Source organism: Triticum aestivum, chromosome 5B (genome assembly GCF_018294505.1).
Source record: "Triticum aestivum cultivar Chinese Spring chromosome 5B, IWGSC CS RefSeq v2.1, whole genome shotgun sequence".
NCBI classification, from domain to species: domain Eukaryota; kingdom Viridiplantae; phylum Streptophyta; class Magnoliopsida; order Poales; family Poaceae; genus Triticum; species Triticum aestivum.
Window position 1 is genome coordinate 467,179,337 of NC_057807.1, and position 12,392 is coordinate 467,191,728.

A 12,392-nucleotide genomic window follows, 5' to 3' on the forward strand; every position below is an offset into this window, starting at 1 on the left:
GATTCTCGGTGTGACCGAGAATTGCAAATCGATGTGACCAAGTTCAGGACTTTGTGAAACCCTAGCAGTCTCAGTGCCACCGAACTGTGACTCGGTCTGACCAAGTTCACTAGTTTAGGTTCCAAAAGCTGCTTCGGTATCACCGAGTTTACAAATCGGTAGATCCGAAATGTTTTCCGTGGAAAACTAAAACTAAGTTTTTAACTCATTCTTTTGCAAAAATCTCTGTGCTTTATGATGCTCACCCCCGCCATCTCATCTATATCTATTCACAGGGTCTGCTGTCAGAGTTTGCACTATGTCTGAACAGAGTGACAACCAGAATAGAGAGGAAGAGCAAGTTCACTTGAGTGAGGGCACTAGTCCCTCCAGTTCCTCAGATGAGGGCAGCAGGAGCACACCCAACAACTTGCCTAAAGCTGCCACCAGGGCTAGAAAGAAGAGAACCTCAAATTCTTAAGATGAGGATTATGTGGCAGAAGAGGATGAAGCCACATCCAGGAAGGTGATGAAGAAAGAATATGGCACAACGGCTGCCACCAAGCCTGGCATGAACAGGAAAGTTCCAGCCAAGAGAACACCTATGTTGAAGGTCAGAGGATCAACTCAATAGAATTTGGGACCTGAACCCAAAGAGCAAGAAGTGGCTGAAAAGAAAAGGAAAGAGAGAGCTAAGAAGACTATGGCCAGAGTAGTTGGAAAACCCTCTATGATGGAAGAAGAGGAAGAGGTTGCTGCACCAGCACCTAAAGCTCAGAAGCTAATGGGAGATGCAATCAGATCAGGGGCTGCTCCATCTAAGCCCAAAGATGCTCCCAAAGCTGCTCCTAAGCCCAAGACTGCACCCAAGAGAAACACTAGGAGCATACCAGCTGCAGAGAAGAACAAGGCCCAAGTGCCTGAATCTGCTGAAGAAGAAGAAGATGATGAGTCACATGTCTTGAGGAAGTTGAAACCCAAAATTCCAGATCACAATGATGCTCATCCAGTAGCTAAGGACATGAAGCTCAGGAAGGATGCAAGACTTAGACAATGGAGGATGACAGATCCCTATGCTGTTAGGAGAAGGACTGCTGTGGACTACAGGTTCCATACAAAGGAACAACATGACTTCTATGAGACAGTGCTGCTTGATAAGAAGCCAATTGTCTGTGATATGAGATGGGTGGACTGGGAGTACATCAGAAAAAATGAAGAGCATTATCCAGGAGTCTATGATAGTTTCAAGTCTTGTGGGGTAGAAAAATTTGTTGGGCAGAAGCTCACAAAATGGAATGATGAGCTTATTATGCAGTTCTACTCCACAACTCACTTCTACCTAGATGGAAGGGTTGTCTGGATGTCTGATGGTACTAGGTACCAATCAACTATTGAAGAATGGGCAAAATTGATCAATGCCCCTAAGGAGAGTGAAGATGACTTGGATGTCTATGCCAAGAAGAAGAAGGATCACAACTCCATGGCGCATATGTATAGAGAGATCCAGATGCTGCTGTTGAGACACACAAATTTGGATCAGTACATTACCTTCTGTCAGGTTTGCCAACAATCAGCTGGATCCTCAGGCATACTTTGTTGCCAAAGTCAGGTGATCACAAGATGATCATAGGCCATGCAATTAATTTGCTTCACATATTTGATGTGCCTCAGAAGTTCAAAGCATGAGCTTAATTGTTGAGACTATAAGAGGACAACTGCTGACCAGAAGAGGAGTTGTGGGTATGCCCCACAGATTCAGGAGCTCATCAACTCTAAGATGGGCACATGCACTTACCTCTTGGACAAGGACCACCTGCCCATCTACCCAGACTTTGAGGACAATACTGTAGTGATGGCCTCCACTAAGTGGTTCAAGCAAGATGCCAACTGCTGAAGAGGCATCTCATTAACTGTTGAAAAGGCTGCTAAGATGCCAACTGCTGAAGAGGCATCTCAATACTTCCTGAAGAGCAAGCAAGATCATCTTGGCTACTTGATTGCCTCCACTCTGAGGATTGAGAAGGGTTTGGCCACCCTGGCACAAAACCAGGAGAGCTTGGAGAGAATCATGGAGCAGAAGTTCTATGATTTAGATGTGAAGGCCACTGAGATACAATCAGTTGTTGAGCCACTTTAGGATGAAATGGAGGAGAAGAAGGGCAAGTCTACCATAAATACATTTGCTAGAGTGCCCAGAAGCCAGAGATCTGCTGCAGTGCCAGTGACAGACACCAGAGCAACTTCATCAGCACCAGCAACAGCTTCAGTGCCACCAGCTCTAGTAGCCACTCCACCAGCTCCATCATCCTCAACTGATGCCTTCGTCCTTGGAGTCATTTCTACACCACCACATCAAGACCAAGCCTGAGAGTCGATTTAGCACTATGCATTTTTTATGAACTTTTTGGTAACTTGTTGCCAAAGAGGGAGAAAATGTATAGATCATAGGCTTCGAGAGAGAGTATTGCTTTTGTTCTCTCTTGTTTTTGGTGGTTGAACTTTATTTGTTTGCTTGTTTGAGATACATTCTACATGTATGTGATACTTGGATGATTATGTGTTTGATCATATGCTATGCTACATTAATGCTTGTTTGGATGATATTATCTTTATATTCTCATATGATCATTCACTTTGTTTGGTGATGAGTGCATGTATTTAATTATCATCATTTTGAGCGCTCCACCAAGATGTATGTGACATGGAAGAGTAACCCATGATCCTAATTCATTGTGCATTTGCAGTCCAAAGAAAATCTTAAACTATGCACAAATTTAGGGGGAGCTCTTGTTTTTCACATACTTCTCAAAGCGACAATGTTTTCAATCTTATTATCATTTGTCGAAGCTTTGATCTATATGTTGTCATCAATTACCAAAAAGGGGGAGATTGAAAGTGCAACTATCCCTAGGTGGTTTTGGTAATTCCTAACAACATATAGCTCATTGAGCTAATGCTATTCCAAGATAAATATTTCAGGAAAGCTCAATGATTGGCATGGCATGGATGAGAAAAGTGGACCCCTCAAAATGCTAAGGACAAAAGGATTGGCTCAAGCTCAAAGCTCAAGACTCTACATTTTCTATTTTAGTGATCCAAGATCACATTGAGTCTATAGGAAAAGCCAATACTATCAAGGAGGGATGATGTGTTGCTTAATGAGGTTCTTGCTCAAAGTGCTTAGTGATATGCTCAAAAGCCCTCAACTACTTTCTCACATCCACATATGACCTAAACCAAAAGTCAAACTCGGCCCCACCGATTCTTTCTATCCGGCGCCACCGAGTTCAGATGTCATAGCCACTGCCACAAACCCTAGGCAAATCGGTCTCACCGATAGGGATCTCGGTCTCACCGAGATGGGATTGTAATCTCTCTGTTTCCCTTCGTAACATTTCGGCCCAACCGAGATGAGCGATCGGTCCCACCGAGATTGCAATGTAAACTCTCTGTTTCCCTTTCGTAACGTTTGGTCCCACCGAGATGAGCGAATCGGTCCCACCGAGTTTACCTGACCAACTCTCTGGTTAGCTTATTACCAAAATCGGTCTCACCGAGTTTGTGTAATCGGTCTCACTGAGATTACGTTATGCCCTAACCCTAACCATATCGGTCCTACCGAGTTGCATGTCGGTCCCACCGAAAATCCTAACGGTCACTAGGTTTACTGAATCGGTCAGACCGAGTTTCTCAATTCGGTCCCACCGAGATTGGTAAGTTGTGTGTAATGGTTAGATTTTGTGTGGAGGCTATATATACCCCTCCACCTCCTCTTCATTCGTGGAGAGAGCCATCAGAACATGCCTACACTTCCAACTTACATTTTCTGAGAGAGAACCACCTACACTTGTGTTGAGGTCAAGATATTCCAATCCTACCATATGAATCTTGATCTCTAGCCTTCCCCAAGTTGCTTTCCACTCAAATCTTCTTTCCACCAAATCCAAATCCTGTGAGAGAGAGTTGAGTGTTGGGGAGACTATCATTTGAAGCACAAGAGCAAGGAGTTCATCATCAACACACCATTTGTTACTTCTTGGAGAGTGGTGTCTCCTAGATTGGCTAGGTGTCACTTGGGAGCCTCCGACAAGATTGTGGAGTTGAACCAAGGAGTTTGTACGGGCAAGGAGATCGCCTACTTCGTGAAGATCTACCCCTAGTGAGGCAAGTCCTTCGTGGGCGACGGCCATGGTGGGATAGACAAGGTTGCTTCTTCGTGGACCCTTCGTGGGTGGAGCCCTCCGTGGACTCGCGCAACCGTTACCCTTCGTGGGTTGAAGTCTCCATCAACGTGGATGTACGATAGCACCACCTATCGGAACCACGGCTCAAAAATCTCCGTGTCTCCAAATTGCGTTTGCCTCCTCAAACTCCTCCCTTTTACCTTCATATGCAATTGTGTTACTTTCCGCTGCTATACTCTAGAATTGCATGTGTAGGTTGACTGTTTGACTTGTGCTAAGTTGCTAAAACCTGCCAAGAATTAAAATTGGGAAAAGGCTAAGTTTTTATTTGGTCAAGTAGTCTAATCACCCTCCTCTAGACATAGTTTCGATCCTACAAACCAATTAGTAGAAACTGTTAGGAAAACTCAGTTACTGGATGAGAATGACACCCCCATTTGGTCTTTGGAGACTAACGGGGTGTACTCAGTCAGATCTCTTTACAAGCAGATCAATTTTGGGGGGATAATTTCGGCTGTAAATGACAAACTCTGGAAAGTTCTATGCCCTCAAAAAATACATGTCTTTCTTTGGCTGTGGGTTTACGACAAGATTCTTACTCGTGATAATTTAGCCAAAAGGAGATAGGTTGATGACATGACTTGCCTTTTTGCAATGAGAATGAAACGGTGCAACATTTGCTGTTTGATTGTATTGTGGCAAAAATAGTTTGGGAAGTTGTCTCTGTCTGTTTTGAATGCCCTTTCTTTACCAGTTTTTGTGATGTTATTGCTTTGTGGCAAAAATGTAAAAAGAAGCCTGTGCTGAACTTGGTAGTGGCTGCATCCTTATGGAGCCTTTGGAAACTAAGAAATGAATTCTGCTTTCAGGGCCGCACTTGGAGAAATGCCGCATGTGTTCTTGTGAAACTAAGGTCTCATCTAAAACAATGGAAAGTGCTCTGCGACGACACTCAAGCAGTGCTGCTACAAAGATGTATTCTTCTGCTGGACAAAAAGTGCGGAGAGCTGATGCGGTTTGCGTGGAGATGAGCGCAGACGTTCAGATGGCTGGGATTATGCCAGGGTGTTAGTTCTCCGTAGTTGTCCCTTCCATTCCGGGTCTGTAATGATTAAGAGAGTTGGGGAGTGCTTGGGAGAGAACCTGATCTTATTATGTTTGAACTCGTGGTTGACTGTTTCCATTTCGCTTCATTAATAAGGGGGGGCGGGGGGGGGGGGTGGAAACCCCTTTCATTCAAAAAAAAAGTTAATCATTTTTTTTGCGAGAGAATTAATCATTGACCCCATAGGGATGTGATGACGCATATGCTTAGGTTACCATCTCCATTCCCTCCATCGATCGTGCCTTACACTCACAACAAATACTTAAACTGAATGTACTCACCAAACAAGATTACTACTTCCCGTACCATTATTGACATCGTGACATACAAGGGTTCATGTACTTTCGAGGCCACCTGATGGTTATGAAATCGTCGAGAACGTGAGATCGCAGGTCAACTACTCCCAGATACATTGCACCCCCACCATGGCCACCACCCCGGCCGGCTCGTTCTCGAGCTCCCTACCTATATAAACCACGAGTGTGCGCTTCTCTCCCAGGATCAACACAAAACCTCTAGCTAGCTAGTGTCTTTACCTCGCGCCGCCCGAAGACATGGCATCCGCAACGACGATGCACCATCGGCGCCGCTCCATTATCCAGCTGGCCCTCCTGCTCCTGGTGACGTCACCGGCGGCAATGCTGGCGGCCGGCGGAGCCTGCGAGAGCGAGGAGTTCCCGGCCGGCAGGAGCTACGCGACGTGCGCGGACCTCCCGACCCTCGGCGCCTCGCTGCACTGGAAGTACGACGCGGCGGCCTCGTCGCTGTCCCTGGCGTTCGCGGCCAAGCCGCCGGGCACGAGCGGCGCCGGCTGGGTGGCCTGGGGGATCAATCCCACCGGCGACGGCATGAAGGGCGCGCAGACGCTCGTCGCCTTCAAGAGCAGCGGCGCGTACGTCGTCAACACGTACAACCTCACCGGGTACCGCCCGCTCAGCGCGGCGTCCACGCCGATCGCGTTCGAGGCCACCGAGCTCGCCGCCGACGAGGGCGCCGACGGGAAGGTGCGGCTCTACGGCACGCTGCAGCTGCCCAAGGGCATGGAGGCCGTGAACCACATCTGGCAGGTAGGGTCGACGGTGGCCAATGGGGTGCCGGCCAAGCACGCGTTCGCGCAGGAGAACCTGGAGGCGAAGGGCAGCCTCGTGCTCACTGGTGCCGGAACAACGGACGCCGCACCGGCTCCGGTGGCCGGTGGCCCGTCGGCCGAGCAGGCTACTGGTTGTTAACAATAATACTTTAGAGTTAAGATAACTAGGATCTGGATCTCTTGATTAGAACACCCATCAAGCAGAATAGTGGTTACTAACCGTGATTATCTTGATCCATTAACAGGATAGCCCCTGGCTCCACCTTAGCATCTCCAGCAGTGAGAAGATCGTCGGGAGGAAGGGCATCAGCAGGCGATGTAGCAGACACGAAGGATGCCGCCGGCACGGACCTGGAGGTGGCCGGCGGTGGTGGTGGTCTTCTGATCCCCTTAAGCACCTTTTCAGGATCGGCTGTTAGGAGTAACCGGGTGCTAACCCGTACGTGTGTCACCCCCAAGGGGTACGACCTCCTCATTTTGTAAGTGGTGCGAAGGGGACAGGGACCAAAACCAAAAGTTGGGTCAATGCCCCCGATCAGGGCATGTACTGGGGATGCAAATCCTCCCCTTCTTTGTCTCAGTTTGTTATAACCGTAGATCAATTCCAACATTCTCCCCCTTGATCGTATGGTTAATAAACGTCATAAGCCCACACTCGATAGAAATAACACACCAAAATAAAGTGTTGCAATGACCAATGAGATGCCACTGAACCTCTTTACCTATAGTACATCACTCTATCTCGAAATAGAAAACATAATACCTTTTGGGAGTTGGTTTATAAGATGGTCCTAATTTCCAGGATCAAAAAGCTTTCCTAACCCATGCCGGCAACATAATCATGAGTATGGGTGGTGAGCCTCTTTGGTAAACGGATCCGTAATACATATAAATCATTTTTATATGCTTAACATCATTAGCTTGATCTTGGATTCTATCTTTCACAACATGATACATATTGTCAATGGTTTTGGCAACACCATTTGACTTGTTGTTACTCGCATAGAAAACTGCGTGTTCATAATGCAGTAGGTGGTTTTTATAAATGTTGTCTACCACCTTAATTTCGGGAATAGAACTTCTTTGACATACAACCCGCCCAATAGCCTCTTAACGTGCCACATCGTAAATTGCATTATTTCTAATGCCATCAATGTCATTATGGAGCTTTTCCACGATATAGCTCCATATGCGAGAGTGAGGATGTAACATAACGTGGAAACTTTAATATCCACACACCTCGCAGAAACAATGTCTGAATAACCAAGGATATTGAGGTTATCAGACTTGTTAGTAGTGAGCATGTAAACTTTTATTGCCTTGCATATCTACAAGACTTTTCACGGCTTCTCCGGTTGTCCATTTCTGGACTTGTATATTTGCCAATTATCCCGGTCATAAATAGGGCAAGTTGATATTTGAATACTTGCATTGCTTCTGACAACTGAAGCATAAGGAACTAACATTACCTGATCAGTTCATAATGGTTTCTTGGACACTAAACTGTCCACCTTTATTGCCCTTGAATTTAGTAGCAGGTGAGATAGAGTACGTACTACCATGTAATATTTTCTTCCGTACTCTATCAATGATGTCATCATAATAAAACTTATACTCCTTTTGAACCTATATCTTGGCGAAACTCAATAGAAGCAAAGTATGAGGCATCACCAAGATCCTTCATGTTACAAATAGAAGATAGAAATTACTTGGCTCGCCAAAATATTCTATCTCCACAAGGTAGTGACCTTACTCCCCCTCGTCTTATGGTATGAATGTCCCAACACTTGTATTATCTCATAATTGTATTTCTTTAGATAACATGCCTTATGTCAACTTCACCCATGACAAAACCGTACAGTTGAGTCATACATACATTATCAACTAAGTCAACACAAGAGCATGTCATAGTAATAACACAAATGTCACAACAACTCAGTGAGGAATTCTATGGAGTTCCATACATCATTAGGGCTCATAATCTTCATCCTATATGGCAACAAGCCACTAAGATGATCATTCACACACATTATCTATTGTCGGGAAATTGTTGAGTCTCAACAATAAGTATTGCATTAGAGAAAAATAAATTCCCCTCAATTTACCTGATGCATATGAACAAAGACCTAATGAAGTTATCCTTAAGATTAATGTTCATACGCTCCAGGTTCCCTGATGATCACTTTATTTAGAAGATGGAAAATATATCCAAAATATTAATAACAATCATCTCAGCTCTAAACCACAACACCGTTGGGCTGAAGATGGAAAAGAACTTAATGAACCGTGACAAATGATTATAAACAACGTTAGTCAGAAATATAACCACAAGCCACATAATACTGACAAACATGCCACTTGAGTGAGTGTCCCATATGATTATAAACGACGTTGGTCAGATATATAATCAACATGTTACATCATGACGGTCATTAGACTAGCAAGCTTGCCACTTTAGCATTCATGTGTGCTTCATAATGCTCATAAGGGACTAAGTACACATTAACATAATAAAGGAGTTATTTTTCATTCATTCTTCTAAATAAGACTTGTTGCATCTTAATTAGACAACCAACATTATAATGTGCTTTTCATACATTCTCTCCAACCAAGACTTCTCGTTGGTTCCATCTTAATTAGAGAATTGAGATACATATTTTGCTTAGTTGTACATGATATGGTCTAAGTAGGAGAAGTGAACGTCACATCTCATATTAAATGAGACTTCCATTCTCCCCCTCGAAATGTGGTCTAAAACCACAATTTTGATGAGGTCTCATTAGTTACACTTCTTTTACATCTTCAATTGTAACATAGCATATAATCTTTACAAAAGATTTATTTAGTGAAAACATAACTCATCTCACCAAGGTGGGACTAACATTACATAATTGGAGTTAACTTAATAACATACAAAATCACCTCATCTGTTTGAGAGTTAAGGTTCTCCAATAACTAGGAGCATGAACAAAATATCATCAATAAGATGGAAAAATTAAGTCATCTCCAAAAGCTAGTGGAATAAATCCAATAGTTTTGACTTTAGTCTCCTTTGCATTAGTAATGTGCATGATGGCACATGCGTCTTGAGATCTCTCCCAATGTCTGCCTTATCATCATGATTAACATCCTTCAACCTTAGTGGCAGAAAAACATTGGGAGATTCCTTACATGAGACAATGATCTCCACTCTCCATGTGGGAAAGTTCTTTGCATAAGGTTCGTCTATGTCAAACATTTGTTTGACATCATTAGTAATGTGCATGATGGCACATGCGTCTTGAGATCTCTCCCAATGTCTGCCTTATCATCATGATTAACATCCTTCAACCTTAGTGGCAGAAAAACATTGGGGATTCCTTACATGAGACAATGATCTCCACTCTCCATGTGGGAAAGTTCTTTGCATAAGGTTCGTCTATGTCAAACATTTGTTTGACATCATTATTATTGTTGGAAAAAAAGAGACAACTGTATGATCATTATAACAGAGAATCAAGCATAAACTAACCACGCAATAAGATGAATAAAGAACATGCTTAATTTTTATTCTAATCTATATCACCGTTGGGTAGATAATGAGAAAGAACCTTACTTACTCGTAAATGACACATGAGAAACACAAGCAATGTTGGCCAGAATATCATCATATGCAATTAGAACATTTGCTCATTAAATCTCTAATCAAAACTTCTCGTTGGTTCCATTTTGACCAGAGAGATATAAAATCTTGTAATGACCAGCAAGAACTACGACTAAATTAATTGCCATCATTAACATAAAGAAATGTCATAATATAATCATGTGTGCCATGAGGCACACTGATGCCTTTTGACACTAAATCTCACAATGATAATATGAATATTGAACATAAGTGTCAAAATTATCATTAGAATTCTCAATGACATACAATGAAAATGACATTGGAATTAACATATAAACATAAATGTTACTCTCATCGAGTAAACACTAAAGAGGACATTCAGAGTGAAAATACCATTAATATTATCGCCAGGATATCATAACATTTTCCCCAAAAAAAATTGGACATAAATTTTTCGCAAGGATTCACAAAATAACAACATTTGGCAAATAAGAGTTGTCAAACATATGACAACATGTACTTTCGAAAACAAATTTTTTGTTTAGGGGATTGATCATAACCCAATAAACATTATTTGAGTCTTTATGCATATTTCAATGGTGTATATCATAATAAAATGACATGAAATGCACCAAGCAAAAAACTTTATTTTGCCCAATAGACATAATGCCCAAACATTATTATGACACATAGTGCGGTGCGGAAAACCGAACCACGCGTCCATCATCATTTTCCTTGAGGTGGCCCGAGCCCATTAGAAATTACCACATCTTTAAGAAAAAGTCATAAGTATGGCATCAACATTAAATTCACACTCAAATAAGTTTGCATATAAAATATTTGAAACATTACGAAATGAGACATTATAGATTGTGATCATGACAAATGTCATTTCATAACATTAATATTTAAACTTTAAAATGATAAAAATAAAATACCACCACTAAAAATGCCATATATGGCATTTACATTATACCACATTAATATTTTCGAAATAAAATTTCTCATTGATCCATTTTATTCAGAAAATTCAAAACATTATCTTTAGCATAATTTAGGCAATCAAGACGTATTAACAGTGCATAAAAAATTATTACTAATATTAACAACATGATTCAAAAGCACCAAAAATACCAATTGCCTAAAAGACATAATTTGGCTGATAGGAACCCACGGCAGCCCTTTAAAGAAAAAACAATATCATTATTAATACTGCCTGTTAGACATTTTTTGGCATATTGTTTCTTAATAAAACAGTGCATAAACCATCAAAAGAAAACTTGAAACAACCCTTTTTTTAGTCCACTTGAAACACATCAAATGCACTGAAAATAAACAAAACGACTCGATACTTATTTTCGGCCTAAAACCAACGGCAACCCATGAAAGGAACGATCCAGCAGCTAAATTCATTAACATAAGAAAACTTTATACTGGGCCAACACAACCTGGGTCGTAGCCTACAGCCAGATTAGGCCCGCTAAGCCACCCGCAGCCCGACTGCAGCGGAGCATCAACGTCAGCCGTCGATCCCATCTAACGGTTGTAAGTTGCTCCCTTCGGAACAAAACTAACTCGCGCTGGCAAACCCTAGCGCATTCTTCTCTCCTCCCCCCCTTTCTCCGCTCGCGACCGACCACTGGCGGCGGCACAAAGCAAGGCGCGAGAGCCCGGTGTCCATGGCGGTTCGGCGGCTCCGCTCGCCGGAGCAGCGTGCAACGGAGGGATCCCGCGCGCTGCTCCGTCGAGCGTGGCCACCCGTGCAGCTACACGACATTTATTGCGGGATGCCGGAGGAGAGAGCAGTGGTGCCAGGTCGGCCATAAGTGCCCGCCGGCGGTGACGCGAGGCACTCGGCGTCATCCATTAGGCGTCGTAAACCTGCGGCTCGTCCGCCGCTGCGGATGGCACGCCTTCAACGATGCTGCTGCAGCATGAGGTACTGACGTTGACGCGCATTGCATGGTGGCCATGCTCATAGGCGTCCATGATGTGTGTGCGGCACGGCAACATCTCCAATCTGGAGCGGATAAGCACCCCCAGCCCAAACACGTTGAGGATTTATTCTTTGCTTCTAGTGCTCGGGATTTGGGGAAAAACTGCTTTTTTTTTCTCGGGATCTTTTCTTAAAAAAAAAAATTTGAATCCTTTTCTGAACCGAGGCCACAATCAGTGCTAATATATTAGGCGAAAATTTAATTTCGGCTATTTCATAATTAGCAAACATTAGTCAGGGCAATTAGCACTTAACCCAGATGTCATCATCATTATTATGTAAGCGGAAGCGATTTATGCATGAACATTACTCAAATTCATAAGGAATTAGACCATGATTAGTAAATAACATAAACCGAGTCTAATTGGAGTTCTTAAACAGAGATCAAACTGGCTCAAGATACCAATGTTAACAATAATACTTTAGAGTTAAGA

General features: G+C 43.0%; 1 protein-coding gene across 1 annotated transcript; it reads left to right on the forward strand.

The window, feature by feature from the left end:
• The first annotated feature begins 5,799 nt into the window (after nt 1-5,799).
• On the forward strand, nt 5,800-6,981 carry LOC123116464 (auxin-induced in root cultures protein 12-like). The gene has a single exon (XM_044537415.1). The coding sequence runs from the start codon at nt 5,823-5,825 to the stop codon at nt 6,495-6,497; it is 675 nt and encodes a 224-aa protein (XP_044393350.1). The 5' UTR covers nt 5,800-5,822; the 3' UTR covers nt 6,498-6,981.
• Nucleotides 6,982-12,392: the final 5,411 nt, after the last annotated feature.

Bases quoted from the DNA above. Each gene is read 5' to 3' on its own strand.
- LOC123116464 (XM_044537415.1), top strand. From the start codon at position 5,823: ATGGCATCCGCAACGACGATGCACCATCGGCGCCGCTCCATTATCCAG.